At 43.2% G+C, this 26,642-nt stretch overlaps 1 protein-coding gene across 15 annotated transcripts in view; it reads left to right on the forward strand.

The window, feature by feature from the left end:
- clasp2 (cytoplasmic linker associated protein 2) overlaps positions 1-26,642 on the forward strand; it is a 557,389-nt gene that overhangs the window by 292,853 nt on the left and 237,894 nt on the right. For all 15 annotated transcript variants that reach the window (XM_041189359.1, XM_041189360.1, XM_041189361.1 and 12 more), the window contains 3 exons: positions 131-298; positions 8,268-8,317; positions 24,736-24,900. In XM_041189359.1, coding sequence (XP_041045293.1) covers positions 131-298; positions 8,268-8,317; positions 24,736-24,900 — 383 coding nt within the window. The remainder of the gene's footprint in view (positions 1-130; positions 299-8,267; positions 8,318-24,735; positions 24,901-26,642) is intronic.

Genomic DNA, 26,642 nt, shown 5'->3' on the forward strand with positions numbered 1-26,642 from the left:
AGCTTTTTCATATTGAATTTTTTTCCCCAAAAATTAGTTAGGTAGAGGCTATCTATAACATGTTTACAGATGAGTACCCAATGTCCCTTTGAAATATTAAAACTTGTGATGTTTATTTTTTTCTGCACAGAACTTATTGGAGTCTTCGAAACCATTTTCCTGCAGAAGCTGATGCATTATACAACTCCCTGGAGCCTTCCTATCAAAAAAGTTTCCAGGCTCACCTGAAGAGTTCCACTAGCGCTGCATCTCTGCCTCATTCAGATCGGTCCTCTTCCAGCTCACAAGAGAGCCTTAAGTATGAAAGGATTACTCTTAAAACACTTTTCCTGAAAGTAAATTACTGCATAGCTCTTTAGTCATATAAGACGCAATGGTTTCTGACAACAGATTAAGTTGTCCAAAAATTACTAATAAAGGTCAGAAATGGAGCATGTCGTGAGTCTGCCACCTGTGTTTTGCATTGCTTGCAAAATGAGGTCAGTGGAACTTTGACACCTACTCGCTCAAACTGCATTTTATATGGATAAAGATTCTAACTTTGATCAAAACAAAAATTTGTCTTTGACGCTCAGCTGCTTTAAAGACCTCGCTAAACAGATTGTTTGGTAGAAGCAGTAAACTGATGTAATGTAGGAATATTCTGCCCATTCTAGCTCCTTATTTTTAGCACTTAAAAATGCTAGGTCTTTCATACTTGAAGAATGCATGCTGCTGGATAATTATCTTCTATTTCTATTATGATTGTGGTTATGAATCCCTCCCTCCAGGTTCTAAATTTTACACTTAAATATTTCTTTTATCAGACTGCATATTAACCTTTTGAAAACAGATAAATTTGCTCATTCAGGAATTTTGTAGTTCTGCAGGTTGGCAGTATGCGCACTTGCATTGCCCTTTTTTGCATTTTATCAGTTATGTGTAGAAGTATGTCCAAGATTTATCCCTAATCTTAACCTGGATGTTTCATAGGCTGAAAATACAGCCTTGCAACATGCTTACACCTCCATGAAAGCGGTAAAGGAAAAGTAAAAGATTTCTGAGTGGAGCAGAGAGCAAACATCCAAGAGGAAAATGGTGGGATAGTATCTGTTGGGGAGAACATTGCAAATATAAAGTAAAATCAGGTGCAAAATGACCACAATTTCGGGTGGGGGGAGCAGGATGGCAAAAGATGAGCAGGCAAAATTGTTAAAATGTATTTTTTTTGTCTGAAGTTACACTGAATATTAAAGACCAAGTCCTATCTTCAAGCCAAACAATGCTTTAGGGCATAGATAATTAGAGTAAAAGATTGGAGGGGTATAGGGTGGGGATGGTCAAGGAGGTTAAAGGGAGTGAAGAAGAGATGACATTAAATTATTTTAGTACTGGAGGGAGATAGTGGAATAAAAACAAAAGATAGTGAAAAATCTCAGTAGGTCAAGCAGCATCTGTGGAGAAGAACAGAGCTAACTTTTCAAGTCGAATGAACTTTCATCATAACAGTGCTTGAGTTTTTCCAGAAGTTTTTTGTTTTTATTTCAGATTTCCAGCATCCACAGTGTTTTGCTTTTGTATTAAGGGAATTGGTGATCTGGTGGTGGAATTAGGAAAAGTACTGCATTTGGGGAAAGGATAGCCAAGGTGCATATCTGGGTAAATAAATGTTGCCCAGTGGTATAGTGGTGGTTGGGAAAGTAGTACAAGAAGGATAAAAGGTTGTGAAATACTTGCTAGAAGAAGAACAGGTGTGGGCAAGTTAGATAAAATGCCAAAGTGGCAGATCGGTGGGTGGTGTAAGGGTAATTATGACTGAGGAGACTCTTTTTTACAAGAATTAAGAGGTTCGGATAATTCACCTTCATCCAAGTCTCAGATTTCTTTTGGCAAATTCCCAAGCCACACACAATCCTGACTTGAACCTACATTGTCATTCCTTCGCTGTCGCTGGGTCAAAAACTGGAACTCCCTTCGGAATAGCACTGAGTGTGCCTACATCAAATGGGCTGCAGCGGTTCAAAAAGGCAGCTCATCACTACCTTCTGAAGGGCATTGAGGGAATGGACAACAAATGCTGGTCTTGCCACAGTCACCTCCTATAATTCCTTCATCCCAGGAATCTGTCGAATGAACCTTCTCTGAACTGCTTTGAATGCAATTGTATCCTTTTTAAGTAAGGAGATAAAAACTGTACAGAGTACTCCAGATGCAGTCTCACCCAAGGCCCTGTACAGCTATAGCTGCACTTCCCTACTTTTGCACTCTATTCCCCTTACAAAAAGCACCAACATTCCATTTGCCTTCCTAATCACTTGCTGTACCTGCATACTAACTTTTTTGTGATTCATGGACCAGGACAGTCAGCTTCCTCTGTACTGTAGAGTTCTGTAGCCCCTCTCCATTTAAATAATGTACTGTTTTTTTTACTCTGACTGCCAAAGTTGAAAAGTTCACATTTTGCCACATTATACTGCATCTGCCATTTTTTTCCTGCTCACTTAACCTATCCAAATGCTTATATAGAGCCTTCATGACCTCTTGAAAATTATTTTCCTCCCTATCTTGGTGGCACCAACAAATTTAGCTACCTTATATTTGGACCCTTCATCCAAGTCGTTGATATAGGTTGTAAATAGTTAAAACCCCAGCACTGATCTCTGTGACAATCTACGAGTTGCAGCGTGCCAACCTGAAATGACATATTTATCCCTACTCCCTGCATTCTTGTTCGCTAACCAGTCCTCTTATCCATATTACCCACTACACAATGACCTCTTATTTTGTGTGGTAACCTTTGATGCAGCACCTTAGCAAATGCCTTTTGGAAATCCATGTACACCAGGTCTGTAAGTTCCCCTTTATTCACTTTGCTTTCTGTCTCCCTCCTTTCTTGAATAGAGGTGTTACGTTTACAATTTTCCATTCTGCGGGGATCTTTCCAGAACCTGGGAAATTTTGGAAGATCAGAACCAATGCATCTGCCACCTCTTCAGCCACTTCTTTTAAGGCCTTGAGTGCAGGCCATCAGGTCCAGAGGACTTGTCAGCCTTTAGTTCCAATCGTTTTCCCAGGTATCCTTTCCCTAGCGATTGTGATTGTTTTAACTACCTCCCTCCTTTTTATCTCTTGATTTTCAAGAATTCTTGGATTTTTTTGTGCCTCCTACAGTGAAAACAGGCACAAAATACCTGTTCAACACTTAGGCCATTCCCTTGTTTCCTATTGTTAATTCCCTAGTCTCACCACCTAAGGGACCAACATTCACGTTAGTTACTCTTTTCCTTTTTCCATCCTTGTAGAAACTCTTACAACCTGTTTTTATATTTCTAGCTCACTTCCTCTCATGCTAATTTCTCCCTCATTATTTTTTAGTCATTCTTTGTTAGTTTCTAAAATCTGTCCAATCTTCAGACCTACCACAAATATTTGCAGTATTGTACTTTTTTTCTTTCTATTTGATACTGTGTTTAACTTCCTTAGTTAGCCGTGGATGGTTGTTACAACTGCAGCTGGTGTTATTTGCTAAGCAAGCCAAACCCTGGAGGGAAGCTTGTCTTACTGATTATAAGCTTTTTTTTGTATTTTGAAAATGAGAGGAAAATTACTGATCCAGGAGCATAGAATCCCAGTAACACTTTTAGGATTTTAAAATTAAAAGATTTATTAACAAGAAGAAAAAAATCTTAAGCTCTCAAGATTAAAGTTACACAGTTAAAAATGTCCTACAGAACATTCCCCCCTAAAAAAACCCACTTGGTCAGAACACGCAAGTAAAATAATTGGCAACAGCTCCCTTATAGATTTTTAAGCATAAAAATCCAGTAATATTACCCAAGGCAAAAACTGCTGTTACTATAATAAAGTATACCATGTGACTTCTCACTCTTTTCCACTCTGCTGTGGAAACCCAAAAGAAAGTTCAGAAACAGGCTGCTTTCTGAAGACAAAGACTTTTCTGGCTTGAAACTGGATGGCTGTTTCAAATTCACTACTTTTCTCAACACAAAGCTGGTCTTAGGACTTCTCCCTCACACAGCCAACCACAACTCAACTAAGCATTCTTCCTTAAATATCTTTTTTTTCTTTCATCTTAGACTCCATTGTCCTCTGCATCTCTTTGAACTCAACTTTTCCAAAATATAAAAATCTTTCATGCCTTCCTATTGCCTCCACTTTTGGGTCAAATAAAACTTTTATCACCTTCCCTTGTTTACTTATGAAACCTTTGTAAGTTGTAAAAATCCCTTGTCATCTCTAAACTAACCTTTGAAATTTAACTGCTGAAAAGTCAAGTCCTTACCTCTCAGCTAATGCAAATTTTAAAATACAACCTATTTACTCATATAATCAACTTCACCATAGCTTCTCATTACAAATGCATGTATCTAGCACCTTTACCTTTCATCCCTCATTTCGCACAGACAAGCTGTCTTTTTTAACCTTCCCCCGCTTTAATCATGGACACACACAGCTTTATTGACAGAATACCACCATATTCCCAAAAATATAAAAAAAAAATAACATCCATCTTCACAATGGTGCATATTGATCCTACGTCTTGATCTTTTAATTAAGGTCATCTCTCACGACTGTACCAATGTCATCCTTAATTGGCAGAATTACCCCACCAGCTTCTTGTCCTTCCGAAATGTCCATTACCCTTCAATATTTATCTCCCAGCATCGGTCACCTTGCAACCATGTCTCTGAAATGAAATAGAAAATGGTTGTGGTTGTTGGAGGTCAATCATCTCAGTCCCAAGACATTGCCGTAGGAGTTCCTCAGGGTACTGTCCTAAGCCCAACCATCTTCAGCTGCTTCATCAATGATCATCCCTCCATCATAAGGTCAGGAATGGGCATGTTCGCACCACCACCTGGGAGTTCCTCTCCCGGCCACTCACTGCGCTGACTTGAAACTATGTCGCCATTCCTTCACTGTCACTGGGTCAAAATCCTGGAACTCCCTGCCTAACAGCACTGTGGGTTTGCCAACATCACATGGACTGTAGCAGTTCAAGAAGGTGGCCCACCATCACCTTCTCAACAGCAATTAGGGAAAGGCAATAAATGCTGACCTAGCCAGCGATGCCCACAACTTGTGAACAAAAAAAATCACTCAGATTATGCGCCAAACCAAAATATTGTGGATTCTGGAAATCTGAAATAAAGACAGAAAATGCTGGAAATGTTTCGGAGGTCTTGCAGTATCTGTGGAGAGAAGAAACAGTCAATGTATCAGGTCTGTGACCTTTCATCAGAACTCTTTCATCTAATGTTACATCCGCCTTAGAACAAATTCTGCTTTAGATAGAGTGCAAAAGTGTGCCCAATCTGATGATTGTCTGAAGTGCCAAATTTAGCGCATTCCAACTTAACCTCACTGAACTCCTTCCTCATAAAAGAGAGAAATAGGAAACCATTCCACCCTGTTCCAGTCAGCTGCTTTGGATGCATGTTTTTGCTGGTCACTTGTACATTGGCATTAGAGCAGTTTGGCTGCTATACTGCTACTACTTCATAACTGCCACCTTCAGTATTAGCACTTGGTGAATATTAGTGCTGTGCATTATTTGAGCTCAGGAGTTTGAATGCTGTGCCTTGTCTGAATTCGAGAATGCCAGTACTGTGTTATGTGTTAACCCATGAACACTAGAGTAGTTCTCCTGCTCTACAGTAAGCACTGCATGTTGCTTCCATATTATCACTTGGTGAATGTTACCGTTGTGCGTTATTCGAACTCCTGGAGTATTGATGTTTTGCCTTGTCTGTACTCAAAGTGCTTGCATTGTATGCTATCAACCTCTGTGTTGTTGACTTCAGACATTGACTTCAGACAAAGCACAGCAGTAATGTTTATGAGCTCAGATAATGTACAGCAAAGCCACTCCACTCTGCAGCCTGCCTACCAATGACTGGATCAGGTTACACATTCTATGCAGAGTGCTCGCAAAATACACCTTCCGCTACTTAACAGTGCCACTGCATTTGTTTATTAATCTAACATTGTGGTTGACAAATGCAGCCTCCACTGTTTTGGATGTATTGAAGAAATTCTGCTTCTGTTTGCTTGAGCTTAGAAGGTTGAGGGCTGATTTGATCAAGGGGTATAAAATGATGTTGGAATTCAATGGAGTCGATACACACAAACTATTTCCATTGATGGGGGAATCTAGAAGAGGAGCGCATAAGCTTGAAATTAGCGTTATGCCATTCAGGAGTGAAATCGAGAGACACCTTTTCAGGTTAAAGGTAGTGGGCACCTGGAACTTGGATCCCAAAAGGCTATGGATGCTGAATTAATAGCTGTTTTCAAGACTGAGAGCAACAGATTTTTATTAGTTAAGGGTATCAAGTTATATGGAAAGAAGACAGATAAATGGAGTTGGGATGCAGATCAGCCATATTCTGAATGAATGAGAAGAATGCTTGAGGGGCTGACTGGACTACTGTTCCCATTTCTTTCAAAAGCCTGGCATTTGATGAGACATTTTATGTCACAGCAAATGGAGAGAGCTCTTACTTAGAATCTTGCAGTTTGGGCATGCGTTAGCAGAATTTTCCAGCATGCACTCTGTGGATCAGTGGGACCTGGAAATGTAGAAGGGTTTGTCTCCTTATGTGAGGATTTGAGGGCACTTGGTTTTCCTGAAACGTCTTGAGTGAAATTACAAAATCACTTATTTATTATCTGGCATTTGTTTAAGTTTCATTGGTAAACTGCACTGGCTTCGTTACTGATGGCTAGAGAAGAAAACACATTTATAGGATTTATGGAAATTGAATCAGTGTTTATTACTTTTTAAAATCCTGTTTTAAAAGTAATATTTCCTGAACAGTTTTGAAGTTAAAAGAAATGTTTGTTTATAAAAACTTGAAAACGGAATAATAATTGGGTATTTCCTGCGTTGATTTTGGTTTGCTTCTTGAAATTTGTTTGTTAAAACAGTGTATGTTAGTTAATTAGCTTATAGTGTGCTAAATCTTTGATTTCTTTTCTCCTTATGCATGTAAGTAAACTGCACAGCTCCAACAAGTGATTTATTTCCATTATTTTAGAAATAAACAGAAACTTTAAGGTTAAATGCCTTAAAGCAATAAAATGCAGATAAGAACAGGTGAAGAGGGCACTCAGTAGAGCACATAGCTCCTCCAAGCTGTGTTAGTTCAATATTATTACAGTCACTTGGGGCTTTTCCCTGCCTGGTTGATGCTCTGTAACTACAAAGCAGCAAAGAGAAATATCTTTATTAACAGCTTCCAAAGTTGAGGAGGTTTCAGGCCAGTCCGCATTCAACAACTTGCTCTGAAAACTGCTCACATTTTGATGGCTGTGACAAATTCCACCAAAGCACCTGAGGTGATCCGCAAGATTCTAAAGCAATCAGCAACATTCTAAATAAAACAACCCACAACGTTCTTTAAAAAAGAACCAGTTTTCCTCATCTTCCAATGTTAATGCATCCTTTAAAATATTCCAGGATCCACATCTACCCCTTTGCCAAAAACAAATCAGTTCTTCCTTGGGCCATACCCTATCTGTATACCAAGTTTCTGCATGTTGAAATCTGAAATCTGTCCATTAGTTTTTGGGATAGGCTGTTTGTCTAGAAACAATATAACAGGTGAAAATGTTACCTCGACCCTAACTAGCTGAGGTTAGGCACAGGGAGTATTGCAGTCGTTAAAGAAGCTATGGATGGGTCACATTGGAGGTTGATAGGGAGGCAGTAATGCAACCTTTTCATGCAAAAGAGACCAACAGCAATTTTGTTCTTGATAGCCTACTCTCTCCCTGTCCCTCCTCCCCCTTCGTCCATCCCCCACAATCATCACGACCAGACACTGCCCCACCTCCTTAGTCTTCCTGAACTTCAGGACACCCAAGTGACAGAATGTTGAAGAACACCAATTTGTGATGTTCATGGAGAAATGAAGTGTCAAAATTCAATCCCTAAAAGTTGGAATTCTGAAATCTCATGCAATAAAAATAGAATTCAACCTATCCAGCTTTATGACAATCTAGCAACCATCACAAATCAGTTAAAGTAGTGATTAGCAGAGGGCGCTGGATGCCAAGAGTCAATGATGAAAAATAATACACTGATAATATGTCAAAGATGGAGGCCATAAGATATTGCTTAACTAATGGGAGTTATTTTGGGTTTATTTTATAAAAGCATTTAATAGAACATGTATTATGAGGTGAAGGGGCCATGTGCCAAACACTGTGTTCATTTGTGTTCCCTGTCCAGGTTGATGTAAGCTATTTTTGTTTCTTTTCAGCCGTGCCTTTCCTGCTAAATGGTCAGTCGCAAGCGGAGGTGCATCAAGAGGTTAGTCTTGTGTTTAAAATATCAGAAATAAAACTGAAATATAGACTCTGAACGGTGTTTAACCCCCACCCTTGTCGTTTTTATTCATGCATATTGTGCAATTTGATCTCTTAGGTCCCAGGTTGGGGACAGGGTCACTCAGCTTCTGACCTCATTACAGCCTTGGTTCAAACATGAACAAAAGGGCTGAACTCCAGAGGTGAGGTGAGAGTGATTGCCCTTGACATCAAGGCCGCATTTGATCAAGTGTGGCATCAAGGAGCCCTTGAAAAACTGGAGTCAATGGGAATCAGGGGGATAACTCTTCACTGGTTGGAATCATACCTAGCACAAAGGAAGATGGTTGTGGTTGTTGGAGGTCAATCATCTCAGTTCCAGGACATCACTGCAGGAATTCCTTAGGATAGTGTCTTGGGCCCAACAATCTTCAGCACCATTCGCAACTCCTCAGATACTGAAGCAGTCCATGTCCAAATGCAGCAAGACCTGAACAATATTCAGGCTGTGGCTGACAAGTGGCAAGTAAAATTAGCGACACACAAGTTCCAGGCAATTACTGTCTCCAGCAAGGCATTCAAAGGCATCGCCATCACAGCAACCCCCAGGGTGTTTATAGTGGGGGATTCAATTGCCCAGAAATTGAACTGGATCAGCCATGTAAATACTGTGTCTACAAGAGCAAGCCAGAGACTAGGAATCCTGTGGCGAGTAACTCACCTCCTGATTCCTCAAAGTCTGTCCACCATGTACAGGGCACAATTGGGAGTGTGATGGAATACTCAGCACTTGTCCGGATGAGTGCAGCCCCAACAACACTCAAGAAACTTGACACTGTCCAGGACAAAGCAGGCCACTTGATTGGTACCTCATCCACAAACATTGACTCCCTCCACCACCGATGAATATCGGCAGCAGAGTGTACATCTGCAAGATGCACTGCAGCAACTCACCAAAGTTCCTTCAACAGTACCTTCCAATCCCACAACTGCAACCATCTAGAAGGATAAGGACAGCAGGCACATGGGAACACCACCACCTGGAAGTTCCCCTCCAAGTCACTCACCATCCTGACTTGGAAATATATCGCCGTTCCTTCACTTCGCTGGGTCAACATCCTGGAGCTCCCTCCCGAACAGCACAGTGGGTGTACCTACACCACATGGACTGTAGCAGTTCAAGAAAGCAGCTCACCACCACCTGTTCAAGGACAATTAGGGAAGGACAATAAATGTTGGCCATGCCCACATCCCATAAATTAATTTAAAAAGTAAAAAAGGGAACATTCTTATTAGCATAACTTAAACATTTACTACGTTTGCTTTACTGATCCACAATACTGTACTTCATGTGCTATCTCCCACAAATTTGCACTTGGGGAAATAAACTGGACTACCAATGGCCCACAAAAAATAATTTTTCCTTTACTTGTTTTCAAGTCCTTTACTTACTCATTTGTCCTCAGTAAGGCTTTTGCTTTATCCTTTAATCTCATTTACCATCCTTTATTTGTCTGACTTATTTTTCTCTCGCTGTTTTTCTATTTTTCTTCTTCCTTTTCCTTTGTCCTGTTCTGCTGTGCATTTTCCTGTTGCTGTCCTTGTTATGCTGCTCACCTCAACTTTTCTATTTAAAATGGTTTTGGACTGGATGCTCTGTTCCTTATTTTCAATCTGTAGCCAATACAAACTCACCAGTGTACACTAATCCAGAGATAAAAACAAAAAAAACTGCGGATGCTGGAAATCCAAAACAAAAACAGAATTACCTGGAAAAACTCAGCAGGTCTGGCAGCATCGGCGGAAAAGAAGAGTTGACGTTTCGAGTCCTCATGACCCTTCAACAGAACTGTTCATCAGTTCTGTTGAAGGGTCATGAGGACTCGAAACATCAACTCTTTTCTTCTCTGCCGATGCTGCCAGACCTGCTAAGTTTTTCCAGGTAATTCTGTTTTTGTTTTGCACTAATCCACTTTGCTTTCACTGTTATTTCTCTCATAGCTGTTGTGGAATAAATTAACTTTGTTCTCTAATTACTAAAATCACTGCAAACTTCAAAATGCTATCAAAATCTGTTCATATTTAGATGGGAATAAGTTGATAACTTGCATATTGCTTGGGCTGACAAGTGGCGAGCAGCATTCACGCCACACAAGTGCCAGGCAATGACCATCTCCAACAAGAGAGAATCTAACCATCGCCCCTTGATATTGAATGGCATTACCATCACTGAATCCCCCACTATCAACATCCTGGAGGTTACCGTTTGGGCTGACAAGTGGCGAGCAGCATTCACGCCACACAAGTGCCAGGCAATGACCATCTCTAACAAGAGAGAATCTAACCATCGCCCCTTAATATTGAATGGCATTACCATCACTGAATCCCCCACTATCAACATCCTGGGGGTTACCATTGACCAGAAACTGAACTGGACTAGCCATAAAAATATTGTGGCTACAAGAACAGTTCAGAGGCTAGGAATCCTGCGATGAGTAATTTACCTTCTGACTCCCCAAAGCCTGTCCATCATCTTCAAGGCACAAGTCAGGAATGTGATGGAATACTCCCTACTTGCCTGGATGAGTGCAGCTCCCACAACACTCAAGTAGCTTGACACCATCCAGGACACAGCAGCCCACTTGATTGGCACCACATTCACAAACATTCACTCCCTCTACCACCAAAGCACAGTCGCAGGAGTGTCAACTATTTATAAGATGCACTGCAGGAATTTGCCAAGGCTTCTTGGACATCACCTTCCAAACCCACAGCCACTACCATTTAGAAGGACAAGGGCAGCAGACAAATAGGAACACCACCTCCTGGAAGTTCCCCTTCAAGTCACTCACCATCCTGACTTGGGAATATATCGCCGTTTCTTCACTGTCGCTTGGTCAAAATCCTGGAACTTGCTCCCTAACAGCACTGTGGGTGTACCTGCACCATATGGACTGCAGCGGTTCAAGATGGCTGCTCACCATCACCTTCTCAAGGGGAACTAGGGAAGGGCCATAAATGCTGGTCCAGCCAGCGAAGCCCACATCCCATGAATGAAATTAAAAAAATATTAAGTTAACTTAAAATGTTAACAAGGACCAGCAGGACAGTTTTATGTGTGATCACAACAAATAGTTAAGTTCCTTGCTTAATTTAAGTTTAACCTGATTAGGACCAGCATCATTTTGAAATTGATATTTGTGTTGAAAAAGTGATGTAAAGGTCAAGATTATTTCTCTGTAGCCCAGTTTGACATTGCTCTGCTTTGTTCCTTATAACAGGTGTGCAGTATACCTGGCATCCTCTGCATCACTTCCATTACTTTTTCCCAGGTTATCTGAATATTTGAGTCAGAAATCACATTGTATCAGCTATGTATAAAAATGACAATTTATTTATCATTCAATGTCCTGTGTTGCTAAGCATTGAGTAAAAGTTTCCAGTTTCTCTGCAGGTGTGGCTAGATTAGATGGGCAGTTATTTGATACAGACTGTCCAGGTATATTTATTAAACTTTTCCAGGAGTCTTAGATGCTGACATTGTCAACAGCTTCAGCTTCCACAACATATGAACAATAATAGGCCATTCATCCCCTCAAGCCTAGTCAGTCATCTGATTGGATAATGGCTGATGTGTACCCTAATTCCATCTGACTGCCTTAGTTTCATAATCCTTAGATTTTGTTAGGCAAAGGTACTGTCTCAATTATGAAATTTTAAATTGAGCTTGGCTCAAGAGATTTTTAGGACAGAGTTCCATATTTCCACTGTCTTTTGCATGAAGAAGTGCTTCCTGATGTCACCTCTGAACAATCTAGCTCAAATTTTATGCTATGCTCCCCCACCAAAGGAAATAGTTTCTCTCTCTAGCCCATCAAATACTTTAATCATCTTCAACACTGCAATGAAATCTCCTTTTAATTTCCCATACCAAAAAGGAATACAAGTTAAGCCTATGCAATCTGTTACTACCGTTTAATTCTCTTAGCCCTTGTGAATCTGTGATGCGCCGCATCGAGGGTCAGTATATCTTTCCTGAGATGCACTGCCCAATACTGAGCACGGTATTCTAAATGTGTTCCAACCAGTGCTTTACACGAATGTAGTCTAACTTCCAATCCTTGTATTCCAACCCTCTTGAGATTAAAAAAAACACATTCCATTCACCTTTTTCATTTTTGGATCTGTCCACAAGCTTTTAGTTATTATTGTACTTAATTGCTAAATCTCTGTGTTGCTTCACAGTTCGCATTTTAAAAAATATCCTGATCTATCCTTCTAAGGTTCAAAGTGGATGACCTCACACGTTCCTGTATTGAACTCCATTCGCCATATTTGGCCCAGTCATTTAACCTCTCAATGCTCCTCAGCAATTTTCTGCTCTCACCATCCTATTTACTGTGCAATTTAATTTAGTATCTTCAGCAAACTTAGATTTAGGGTTCTCTATTCCTTTAACCAAGTCACTTCTAAATATGGTGAAAAGCTAAGGCCCCAGTACAGATTCTTGGAGGACACCAGTCATCATATCCTAACAAGTTGAGTGCATATCACTGCTCACTGTTTCTTATCTCTTCATCAAAATCCTACCCATACCAACAGGATGTCTCCAATTCCATGTATGTCATTTTTGTTCATCATCACTTATCCACCCTGTTGGTTACATCCTCAAAAAATTCAGCTAGGTTTGTTCCACATGACGTGCCTGTTACAAATCCATTGATACTTCCTGATCAGTTCTTATTTGACCAAGTGCTCAGTCACTGTTCTTAATGACTAACTCTAGTAACTTCCTTGCAACAGATATTAGAATAGGCCTATAATTTCCTAACTTATCCTCCTTAAAAATGAAGCAGCGTTAGCAAATTTCCAATCCAAGGGGACCATTCCTGAATCAAGAGTTTTGTAAGATCATGACAAGAACATGTATAATTGCCCCACCCACTACTTTTAATATTCTGGGGGGGGGGGAGGGAAACATAGGATTAAAAATAAATCCATCTTCTTTTTCATTTCTCTTTCCATTACCGTTTTTTACTGATGCATATCTGGTAAGTTTCTCTTGTTTCCTCATCCTCTATTGTGAAGACCGATACAAATTAAATATTTAGCAAGTCTGCCATGCCCAGATTTTCAATACATGCTAGGTAGTTCTTTTCATTACAAGCACATAAAAGAAAGAAAAGCCACCTTTGCTTTTTATGTTGTAGGCCAGCAATAGGGTCACCATGAATGGCCATAGGGAGAGAAAATAAAACAGGCAAAAACCAAGACTCCCCGATGCCTGAGTTTGAAGACGATTGTTTCAAGCTGCACTTCAGGAGTCATTTGCATAACCTAGGCTGACGCTTTGCAGTACTGAGGTTGTGCTGCATCGTTGGAGGTGTTACCATTTGGATGAGACATGAAACCAAGATCCTGTGCATCTCCTCAGATAACATAGAGCATCCCATACCCTATTTCAAGAAGTTATGGGGAATTCTTCTGGCTTCCTGACAAACATTCATCTCTCAATCAACAGCACCAAAAACTGATTAACCGGTGTTCACTTTATTGCTATTTTTGGACCTTGCAGAAATTGTATGCTGCATTTGCCTACAAAACAACAAAAACTAAACTTAAAATTAATTTATATACCATGGAGTACTTTGGAATATCTTAATTCATAAATATGTGTTTATGTACAATATTCTTCTTCCTTAAAACAAGGGCGGAATCATCCCAGATTTGCACTAGGTGCAGTAGCAGGCAGGAAAAGGAATGTTTTACCCACTGGCCACAATGGCGGCTTTTCATGCCGTATTGTCCCAATCTGTCTCATCAATCATGCATTCCCGGGAAACATGCCATTTTGTTGGCAGGCAGCCTTCGATTCGCCCGCCACACCATCTCCTCATGCGAGGTGCCATATTAAACTGCAGTTGCACACACACATCTGTGCTTCCAGTCTAGGACTGCTGCACAGAAGACGTGGCCCTGAAAGGCAAGAAAACTGCAGTCCCCCCGATTCAGTGACACATAACTGGAATTCCTTTCAGAATCTGTGGAGGCCTGCCATGATGTCCTTTACCCCTGCTCTGGGCGAAGGCCAGCAAGCAAGGTGACAAACTCAGCATAAAAGGCGGTGGTCAGAGCCAACGTAAAAGAGGACAGCCACCCAGTGCCGAAAGAGAATGAATGGTCTTATCCGTTCCACCAGGGTAAGTCACGCTTCTCATCACTTTCAACCCTCTCACACACAAACTCATCACACATCCACAGGGGTTTTATACCTCAAGAGACAACACCACTAACACTCTCTTGCACCTCACATTTCCATCAGGCTCATATCCTCTGGAACTCATGTCCTCATCCCATCCACGGCTCCACCCATCACACAGACATTCCATGGAGTGTCATGCATCCTGCCCACACTTTCTCCATCTGTTTTCATGCAGGAGAAGGTGGCTGACAATACCAGGGAGAATTCCCAGACTGTAGGTGGAGTGGCCCACATTAGACCCCTCACTCATTTGGAGAAACATGCCAACGTGCTGACTGGTGAGGATGTGGACCATGCCTGTGACGACAGTAAAGTTGGCGGCAAACACCCTTGTGAGGACCCTGCACCACGTCATCCCTCTCAAAGCAACTGAGCGTGCGCTCTCTCCTGCTTTGGACTCTGCTGCTGTGCACTAATTATCTCTACTTTGGTTCACATGGAGCTCTGCCAAGCGACCGACACCCCCAGCCAGCCTGCCCCTCAGCTTCATCCAGGTCTTCACCTCCAGCCAAGAGGACACCACCTCCATTGAGCTGGAAATAAGCAGTCTGGAAGATCTGTCACAACGCTTACCAATACCCTGCACTAGCACAGAGACCCACAGCTCAGTGGGACCTAGATCTAGAGCAGGCTTGGATTCACAATCTGGTTGTCACCGCAACGATATATATCTGTAGCCAGGGGAAGCAGGTTCAGCCAAGCTCCCTGGCTTTTGGAGGACTGCTGTGGATGTGGTATCTGTGAGATCCGAATCAGATGAGAAGCCTTTGCATTCGGCCTTCCGACACATTCTGGAGAGTCAGCAGAAGGCAGGGGAACATCACGTAGAGCTGTTGGAAGCCCTCAACAGAGTGGCATGCAAGCCGGAGGAGTGCGTCCGCTTGCTCTCTGCCCACATGTGGGCTCCGTGGGAAGGATGCTAGGCGCCATACCATGGCCCAGCTGAATGCAGAGATGCATGCAGACCTGCACTCCATCACGGCAACCATATGTGACTTCCTGTGGTGGCAACACCAGAGTGAAATGGGGCACCTCGACGTCCCTGCAGGTGCTTCCTCCCCTCAGGGAGTAAGGCCAGGGCCATTCGGGCACACAAAGGGAGAAGGACCAGCAGCTGGACACTTATGGGTCATCCACTCAGGAATTTCAGAGGCTCTCCTCTTGTTCCGAGTCCCCTTTGCCTGTGACCCCCTCAACCTTGTCCTCTGTCACCGCAGAGGGAGCAGCTGGCCCACAGGAGGACAGCCAAAGTAAGCCAGGGCCCCCAAGGCCTCAGCTGTCCAGAGGACTCATGCCAAAGGCAACAGGGCCAACCATTGCACAGGCTGTCTCCACCCCTGCTGCAGATGTCAGGGCAGTACCTAGAAGTGGTAGGCCTAGAAAGTTAAGAAATTCTGAGCACCGTTGATTGCATGGGTGAAGACGTTTCGTCTCTTTATAATCTGAAAATATATTCACTTTCACTGAATAATGTGTAATGGTGTCTTTCAGCTTCCTTGACAGGCTTCGCAAGTCCTTCCACTGCACCCCTCCCCCACCAGTTCAGCTGCATGCAGCTGGTCCACAACTGATTCTGGAGGAAGAAGTGTGTGTATGGCAGGACATTTCGGAGTTTCGTGCAAGCATTCCCTCGCAAGCAGATCATTCCTCTATCACAATCATCTCAATGTCCTGGGTATTTTCAATGCTGCCTGCTGGGGTTCTCTTTCAGTTGTCCATCTGAGCTCACCTGCATTTCCACCCACCCATTGATCACACTCCCATGCAGCACCTGTTCCTGCCCCAACACAAGTGTCCCTTCACCTTTGGTTTTAGAAGCATGATGCTTTATCTTTATCTTTAGCTCCACCCCCATCCTTTCCCCTCCCCCAGTCAGCATGTCCTTTCCCCCATCACTATTGACCACCCCCTGGCATCACCTTTCACCTCCCCACTGTCACCTACCAGCCAGAACCATTTACTTTTGGGGATGTCCAGGTGAACATGCAAGTTCCCTACCTTCCTGAAAATCCCTCCCCCAACCACATTGACGTCTCCAGCTTCCTCATTTCCACCCCCAGGGTTACGTGTCTGCCTCTGAGTCCCCACTAACTACCCTCGCCAGCCCTTCTACCGATGCAGTTGCACCCTCACCCTACCGGCTCAGTCTGTCCCCTGTCATTCTTACCATTGCCTCCTACCATTTTGCTCCCCAGGAGGCAGTCATCGACTCCAAAGATCCCACCCTTGCATGTTCACCTGGTCATCCTTCCCTGCCCCTTGAGCTTCTTCTCTCCCCCCGCCCGCCCTCCAAGCTTAAAATGATATGCAGATGTATTACAATGAAATTCCCGACATACGTCATGGGAAGCGCAGCCTGCCATTGACGGGCGGAGCGGATGATGCAAACTGGTTTCACGGCATTGTGAAGCTGATTTTTCACCTTCCCGCCATATTGTCTACTCGCCCACCATGATACCTGATGCCAGCAGGCACAGAAAATTGAGCCCAGTAACATGCAAAGGGCTATGGCCTCAGAACAGTGTATTTCGCAGCTTGACTGAACATGCAATACCCCCTTCAGTATTAGTCAATTAAATGCATCAAAATTAACTGCCTGCCTCCATGTTTGAACCACTGTTGGCTCAAATTTCTGACAAAGTCTTCCAACACTGTTGCTCATTATCAGCGGTTGGGTTTCATCAGAGCCCCTGTGAGTCCTCCACATCACTTTATAAGGCAAAGTCTTGAATCTTGGTGTAGTGCTTCAAGCTGCCTGTGGTTGCCCTTCCATTGACTTATTATGTGTTGCAGCTGCGCCATGAGTCAGGATGCCATTAGCTGATTCAAGGATTAGCTTACAAACTTTTTAATGGCATTTTCTCTGTAAGGTCATAAACCACTCTCCAGGGGCTCATTCACCCAAATACGTTGGGCAGAATTTTCCATGCCTGCTGGTGTTAGGCATGTTTGGTGGCGTGAGCAGACAATATGGTAAGAAGGCCAAAAATCAGTTTCACGACATTGTTAAACCAGTTTGCGATCATCTGCCGTGCCTGTCAATGGTGGGCAGTGTTTTCCACTGCTGTACGTTGGGAGCCTCATTGTAATACATCTGCATAGCGTTATAAGCCCAGCCCGCTGGAATCATTCCCCCCACCCCCCCTACACTGGATTGTCCGCCCACAGTGGGAAAATGTGCTGGTGCAGAACACGTCTTGATAAGTGTGACGTGCAGAATTCGGGACTAACCATAACATCGCGGGCATCCGAGGAGCAGAATATGCTGGAGCTTGACAGCAGTGGGACGCTGGAGGAATGTACATCGCATGCTGGATAGATTCTGATGGACATGGCTCTGCTGCGAAGCGGCTCACAGAAAATCACAGTTGAGGGTCTGCTCACAATGGATGATCATCGAGGAGGCGGAGAGGAAGGTCCAGCTGTGTTTGGGAGAGGAAGATGTATCGGGGGGGGGGGGGGGGGGGGGGGTGGAAGATCTAGGTTCGACTGGGAGAGGAAGGCTTGTTCGGGGATGCCGGGTGGGGGGTGGGGGGGGGGGTGGGGGGGTGGAGGAATGGGGTGAAATGAGGTGGGGGAGCGAAGGTGTCGGGTGGGGGAAATGAAGATATCTTAAAGAGGTGAGATTGGGAAGGGGGAAACGAATGTGTCAGGGAGGGTGAGGTTGAGAGGGAGGAACTAAGGTGTAGGAGGCGGTGAGGTTTGGAGGATAGAGAAGGTGTATGGGGGGAGGAAGGGGGAGAATATGGCAACTGGGGAGGTAGGTGTAAGCAGGGAGGAAGGCGTAAGGGGAGTTCAGAGGAGGGAAGGACTTCTGTGGGGGGAAGGAGTCCACTGGGAGGAAGAATTAAGGGTGAAGCAATGAGTCAGTAACAAAGAAGGAGTAAGGACAGTGGGAGGAGTCAAGATGGGTTGAGGAAGGTGTTCCAAGAGTGGGGGGGGTGGTGGGCTGTGAAGGATTCCAAGAAGGGAAGGGGTCCAGATAGGATGGGCTGATATCCAGGTGAATGTGCAGGGGAATGGTCTGTTCAGTCCATGACTGCTTTCTGGGGAGCAAACTGAAGGTGGGCGTGCTAGGAGGGAATGGTGAGAATGACTGAGGGCAGAGTGAGGCAGTAGGGTGGGAGGGTGAGGGTGCGATGGTATCAGTAGAAGGGTTGGCTAGGGTGGTTGGTGGGGACTCGGAGGCAGACACGGACCCTTTGGGTGGGAGGGAGGAGGTCAAGAAGGTTATTGTGGATGGGGGTGGGAAATTCAGGAAGGAAGGAATGTGCACTTTCACCTGAACATTCTCAAAAGAAAAGGTTTGTGGCTGATAGGTGCTGGTGGAAGGTGATGCCAAGGAGGGTCAACAGTGTTGAGGGAGAGGAAATGGATGGCTGGGGGGTGGGAAAGGGCAGGGGACCACACTAAAAATGTTAGCCACCCCATGCTAGCTAATCGAAAGTGAAACGAGAGTCATGGGCAGGAACAGATGCTGCATTGGAGTGTGATCAGTGCGTAAGTGGAGATGCCGATCAGCTCAGATGGACAACTGAAAATGAACCCCAGCAAGCAGCATTGAAAATGCTCAGGACATTGAGGTGAGTGTGATGTGGGAATGATCCAAGTGCATGAGAGAGTGCTTGCACGAGGCTTTGAAAGCCCCTGCCCCACACACTTCTCCCTCCAGAATCACCATGTGCTGGCTGCGTGCAGCTGAACTGCTCGTGGTGGGGGGGGGGCGGTGGATGCAGGGACAGGATTCAATGAAGCTGAAAGACAACATTACACATTAGTTAGTGCAAGTGAATATAGTTTCAGATTGTAAAGTGACAAAATGTGTTCTCCCGTGCAACCAATTGTGATCAGAATTTCTTAACTTTTAAACACCTTAGACCTTCTAGATGTTGCCCTGACATCGCACTGGGGGGGACAGAATGTGCAATGATTGGCCCAGTTGTCTCTGATGACTTTGGCTTGGGTCATCAGAAGAGCTGAGGATTTGGGGGCCCCAGCTTCCTATTGCTCTCCTCCTGTGGGCCAGCTGCTCCCTCAGTGGTGACAGAGGATGAGAAAGTGAGCACCAGTTCATTAGAGACCAGGCGCGCACACTCCTCTGACTCATGTACCACTCTGTTGAATGCTTCCAACAGCTCTGCGTGATGTTCCCCCGCCTTCTGTTGACTCTCCAGGATGAGTTGGAAGGCCGAATCCAGAGGCTTGTCATCTGACTCGGACCTCACAGGTGCCTCTTCCCCAGCAGTCCTTCGAATGCCGGGAGCTCGGCTGAACCTGTCTCCTCCTCCTGCGAATACGTGTCCTTGCAGTGACCAGATTGTGAACCTGAGTCTGTTCTAGGTCTCAATCCCACAGAGGTGTGTCTCTCAGCACTGGTAGATGGTGTAGATAAGTGTAGGACAGGTCTTCCAGTTCTTTAGTGGAAGAGGAGTCTTCTTGGCTGGAGGTGCGGACTTGGATGGAGCTAAGGGACTTGCTGGCTGAAGGTGTCAGTTGTTTGGCAGAGCTCCCTGTGAACCAAAGTAGTGGTAATTGGTGCATGGCAGCAGAGTCAAAAGCAGGAGAGAGAGCACTTACATTTGCATCGAGGGAGGAATGATATGGTGCTGGATCCTCAGGTGGGTGTTCACCGCTGACCTCACCATCGTTGCAGGCAGTCCTCACCAGTCAGTGCGTTGGCATGCTCCTCAAATTGTGAAGGGTTAAATGTTATCCACTCCAGCCTGGTCTAGGAGCTCTCACTGCTGTTGTGATCCAGCTTCTCCTGCATGAAAACAGATGGAGAGAGTGTGAGCAGGACTCTTGGCACAGCATGAAATGTTTGTGTGGTGAGCAGAGCCATGGATGGGATAAGCATGCGAGTTCCAGAGGATATGAGCCTGATGAAGAAGTGAGGGTGTGCATGAGAGTTATTGGTGTTGTCCCTGGAGGTGTGAGATCCCTGTGGATGTGTGATGGGTTTGTGAGTGTGTGACTTGAGTGCTGAGAAAAGTCTTCCCTAGCGGAATGGAGAAGACCATTCATCCTTTATCGGCACCAGGCGGCTGTCCTCCTTTGTAGGACATTGATGCTAGCCACTGCCTGCCAAGCTGGATTGGTGATGTTGCTGCCCATCCTGTAGCCAGAGCAGGGATAGAGGACATCGCAGCGGGCTTCCACTGCATCCAAAAGATGCTTGAGGGACGCGTCATTAAACCTGTTGGCTGCAGTCATCTTGCCTTTCGGGGCCATGTCTTCTGTGCAGCAGTCCTGGGCTGAAAACACTGAGAGATGTGCATATGACTGCATTTTAAATATGGTGCCCAGCGTGAGGAAGTGGTAAGGTTATGGCGTGGTGGGAGAATGAGAGCCCGCCCACCAACAAAACGCCGTGTTTCCTGGGAATGCATAATTAATGCAGTGGGATTGGGATGATACAGCGTGAGAAGACATTGTGGCCAGTGGGTAAATTATCACTTTCCCCTCCCACTACTGCACTTTGTGCAAATCTGCAACAATTCTGCCCACTGACTCAACTGGAGATGACCCAGTTACTTGTCTTGTCATCCATTATACATCATTGACCATTTATAGGTTGCATAATTTACTGTCATGATAGTAGCAGGTTTTAACACGTGTCCTGAAACGTAAAAACTGTCCAAGTGCTCTGGTTTTGATGATGAGCATTTTATGCAAGATAGCTTCACAGTTATTGAACCTTATGACTTTTACCTAAAATACTATTTTTAAAAAAGTGATTCTGCGATATCAAGTTTGCTTTGGGTACACTAAAGGGACAGCTGTCTTGCATTTTTCAGGTTGTTCAGATCAAGCTTTCTCCAGAAAAGCACCAGCATACTTAGCCTACAAAGTTTCAGCCATACCCATTCACCGGGTGCTGAACTCATGCTGGCATCACTTGCTGATCTCTTCAAAACTTCAGTTGATGCTGGGATTCACCAGCATCTTGGTTTCAAGAGATTAGCAGTACTGATTGTCTTTATTACCCTTAATACTAATTTACTTAAATAATAATGAGCCTGAAGCTTAGATGTCTTCTACATAATAATTTGAATTAAGTTTCCCGCAAAGGAGAAACACTTGTTATATTGCTCAAGGGAAAACTGTCAGATCAAAGCTCCAAATACACAAGTTTAATGTGAGTATTGCCCCGAAGTCTTAATATTATTATTCCTGGGGTCCCAAAACTTGAAATGGGCATTATCCAGAACACCCTCTCAGACAAATGCATGTGGCATGACCACATCCTGATGGACCATGGTTGCAAATTTCTAGATCAACATACACAAGTTGGCGAAATATAATGCTGAAATCAGTATACGGGGTCTTTGTAAAATCTTGTGTAGACTGTCAGTTCATCTCCTCCACTGGGAAATCTACTGTACAAGAAATGAACCATGAGCCTGTACAATGAGAGTCATTGACAAATAATATTCTTGGTCAATGAATTTTCCAGAAAATATAACACTGGTTGAAGGGCATGCTATCGAGCATATGTTAACACTCTCAGCACATTTAACTGGCCATTTTACAAAGTCTTCTTCAGTCCAAAAGTAAATTATAGACCTACAATACTCTACTGGAACAAACATAGGGATAGCTGTTGGCCACTGAGGGCTCCACCCTGTTTTGGCATTCAGTGAAATTATGGCTAACCTGTGGCTTAACTCCATCCACCTATTTTGGGTTCATATTCATTATACCCTTTTCAATAAAAGTCAGTTGATCTCCAATTTAACATTATTAATTGAGCTTCACACCTCTGACACCCTTTGCGTGAAGCATTTTCCTAACTTATTTCCTGACTTATTTCCTGAATGGCCTGGCTCAGATTTTAAGATTAGGTGCTCTTGTTCTAGAATCCCACACAAGCAGAAAATGCTTCCATCTACCCTTTTAAAAATCCTGAAAACTTCAATCAAAGCTCCCCTTAACCTTCTATGTTCAGAGAAACACAGACCTACTTTATGTAATTTCTCCTCATAATCTAATTCTTGGAACCTTGGCAACATTCTGGTGAACCTCCATTGCATATCCTTCCAAGAGTTTGGTGCCTAGAAATTGTACACAATATTCTAGATGGGGTTTAACAAAGGCTTTGTAAAGCTATAGCAAAACTTCTTACCCTTTATATTCTCGCCCTTTATTTATAAAGGCTAACATTCCATTATTACTTTTTTGTACCAGATTCTATTTTAAAGATCTATGTACATGGACTCCTAGCTTTTCAATAATTTGAAAAACATTCCGATTATCCTTTTTTGCTCCAAAATGGATGATCTCATAGTAAGCTTCGTTGAAATCCATCTGCCATAAGTTTACTCACTCAATCTATCAATGTTGCTTTTATAATTTTTAGTTCCTACCTCTACTACGTGCTATGCCACCAGTTTTTGTGTTGTCATACTTGTGGCTCTCTTGTGTTATCTAAATTTCTAACAAATATAGTGAATAGTTAAGGTCCCAGCTCAGATCCTTGCAGGACATCATTAGTCACTTCCTATCAATTCAAGTGCACATCCGTTATCCCTACCCTCTGTCTTCCACTACCTTACTAATTTCCTAACCTGGTTTTCAATTCCATGAGCTTTAATTTCAGCTAACAGTCTCTTTTGTGGAACCTTATATAATGCCTTCTGGATGCCCACATGAACTACATATATAGACATTCGCCATCTGCTACTTTGGTTACTGCCTCAAAACATTGAATTAAGTTTGTTAGACATGACCAATTCTTTACAAATCCTTGTTGGCTTTCTCTGATCAGCTCAAATCCTCTTAAGTCTTCAATTCCATGCCCTTAATTATAGATTCCAATAACTTTTCCACAACAGATGTAGACTAGCAGGTCTATAATTTCCTGGTTTCTCTCTCTCTCTCACCTTACTTAAGCAACTGATTATATGGATTTGACAGCAAAATCCATTAACGATGAATATATTGCTCTACAGATTGCTTTGATCGTGTTTAGGGTTGCATTTAGGCTACAGCAGCAGCTGTTAAAATATCATTTGATAGTAAAAGTATTTTTAGGGGAAAATGGAACTGTAATCTTTAACGTAATACAACTTGAACAAACGTACTTCAACAGCAGTTTCTCTGAAAAGCAGAATTTCTTTTAAGAGCCGTTTCATTTCTTAGCCAACAGGCCACAAAGCCCAGTTTTGTCTTGGCCCTTTATGTATTTGTTCTCCAGTTAAGAGTGTTGTTGGCGAGGCTGCATTCATTGTCCATTCCAAGTTGCCCTGAAAGGACATAATGGTGAGAGGATCTTCTTCCTGAATAGCTGCAAAGCTTAAAATGGTGGTTAGGTAGGGAAGTCCAGGTTTTTGATCCATTGACAATAATGCAAGTTATGTTTGTGTGAGTCAGGATGGTAAGTGACTTGGAGAGGAACATGAAGGTTGTGGACTTCCAATGACATTGCTGCTTATATCTTTTTGTAGCACCCAAACCACTGTCTTGGCTGAGATTATTTGACTCAGCACAGTAAGAAAATAAGACTTTGGACTCTTCAGCGGAGTACATCTTTCTGAAACGGAAACAAAAAATACTGGAAAAACTCAGCAGGTCTGACAGCATCTGTGGAGATAATGTTTCAGAGATAATGACAGAGATAATGTTTCGAGTCCATATGAGTCTTCAGACCAGAAGATGTCCTTCAACAGCAGTATCTCTGAAAAGCAGGATTTCTTTTAAGAGCCCTTTAATTTCTTAGCCAACAGGCCACAAAGTCTGAAGAAGAGTCATACGGACTCAAAACATTATCTCCGTCTCTCTCTCTCTCTCTCTCTCTCTCTCTCCCTAGATGCTGTCAGACCTGCTGAGTTTTTCCAGCATTTTTTGTTTTTGTTTGATTTCCAGCATCCACAGTATTTTGCCTTCATTTTAGTTCTCCTTTCCACTCTGTTGTACAATATGGATTGTTAATTCTGTTTTTGAAATGGGCAGATAGATATTCTTTTGCGATACAGCTATTTAATCATAGTTGAGATCATTCCATTGCGATTATTTTGTTTCTATTCGCTGTCTATCCTTGATAATTTTGTTTGGTCAACTTTATGATGTTGACTCTTTTTAAAGAGCTTCAGTCTAATATTGCAACTGAACATTTTTCAAATAACACCTACATTTCCGAATCTTTCCCTTGTTTGTTTCAGGCCCAAGTGCTAAGTCTGTGGCTACCCCTGGTGGTTTGCAGCGTTCTAGAAGTGACATAGATGTGAATGCTGCTGCATCTGCAAAATCACGGCATACCACGGGACACACAGCAGCAAGCCGTTTAACTGCATCTAATATCCCTGCCGGAGCCTATGCTTCACTCGGTAAGGTTGATTAATACAAATTTTTCTCCAAAGCTTTTGATCTCCTTTTCTCACTGATAGAAATATAGAACACCAAAAGACTTATGGCACAGGAAGCCATTGAGTGCATTCTGTCCAAGCCAGCCAAGAAAGAGCTATCTAATCTAATCCCATTTTAGTTTTTGTCTGTAGTCCTGTAGGTTATGGCACCTCAAGTGTATATCCAAGTGTTTTCAAATACAGTGAGGGTTTCTGCCTCTACCATCCTTTCAGGCAGTGAGTTCCAGACCCCAACCACCCTCTGGGTGAATCCATTACTTCTCAACTCCCCTGTATAATCCTTCTACCAAATTAGTTGAAATCTGTGCCCCCCGGTTATTGACCTCTCCACTAACAGAAATAGATCCTTCTCATCCCCTCTATCACAGCCCCTCGTAATTTTACACACCACGACATCCTCGTAAATCTTGTTCTGTACAATGTGATCACACCCTTCCTGTAATGCAGTGATCAGAATTGAACATGATACTCTAGTTGCTGTCTAACTGGTGTTTATACAGTTTTATCATAAGTTCACTGTTCTCCTATTCTGTGCCTTGGCAAATAAAGATAAGTATCCTGTGTCGTTTCTTGGACACCTTATCATCCTTCAGGGATCTATAGACCAAGGGCCATTGTTGACGGGTCCCCAAGATACTTCTGTTCCTCCAAACCTCTAAGCATACTAACATTTATTTTAGTATTCCCTTGCCTTGTGTGTCTTCCCCAAACGTGTCCTCACACTTCTCTGAATTGAATTCCATTTGCCACTTTTCTACTTACCTGACCAGTCCATTGATATCTCCTTGCAATCTTCCTCACTCCAACCACACAGCCAATTTTCATATCATCTGCAAACTCCTTTTTGTGCCTACATGTAAGTCTAAATCATTGAGTTGTACCACAAGCAGCAAGAACTCCAGTACTGAGACCTGCAGAGCCTCACTGGAAGCAGCCTTCCAGTCACAAAAACACCTGCAATTGAGCCCATTTTGGAGCCAACTTGCCACTTTTCCTTGGATCCCATGAACTTGTGATTTTCTGACCTGTGGGACCTTGCCAAAACCTTGTTCGAGTCCATGTAGACTAGATCAAACGTGCTATCCTCATCAACCCTCCTGGTTACTACCTCAGAAACTTCACTCAGACACAACCTTCTCTTAACAAATCCATGCTGACTGCCCTTGATTAATCAGCACCTCTCTGAATGACGATTTATGCTGCTGCTTCAAATTTTTGTCCAATAATTTGCCCACAATCGAGGGAAAGCCTCTAATATTCTTGGTTATTCTTTATTCACTTTGAGCAGTTCTCCTGTCTTCCGGCACCATGCCTCCAGCTAGAGAGAATTGGAAAGTGATGGTCAGAGCCACTGCTGTTTCTTGCCTTGCTCCTTTTAGCAGTCTGGGATACATTTCATTCAAGCCTGGTGATTTACCGCTTTTAGTACTTCCTTCCCACAATGCTTATCCCATCCAATATTTCATACTCTTCCTCCTTAACAGCAGTGTCTGCTTCATCCTTACCGTCTATGAAAGCAGATGCAAAATGTTCTTTTTTTGGTCTCCAACTTGCCCTATTCTTGCCTTAGTTATCCTCTTGCTACTTATGCACGAATAAAACATCTTTGGGTTTTCCTTTTATTTACCTATTTTATTTACCAATATTTTTTCATGCCCTCCCTTTGCTTTTGTAATCTCCTTTTTAGTTTCACCCTGCGCTTT

Source organism: Carcharodon carcharias, chromosome 6 (assembly GCF_017639515.1).
Source record: "Carcharodon carcharias isolate sCarCar2 chromosome 6, sCarCar2.pri, whole genome shotgun sequence".
In the NCBI taxonomy this organism is placed as follows: domain Eukaryota; kingdom Metazoa; phylum Chordata; class Chondrichthyes; order Lamniformes; family Lamnidae; genus Carcharodon; species Carcharodon carcharias.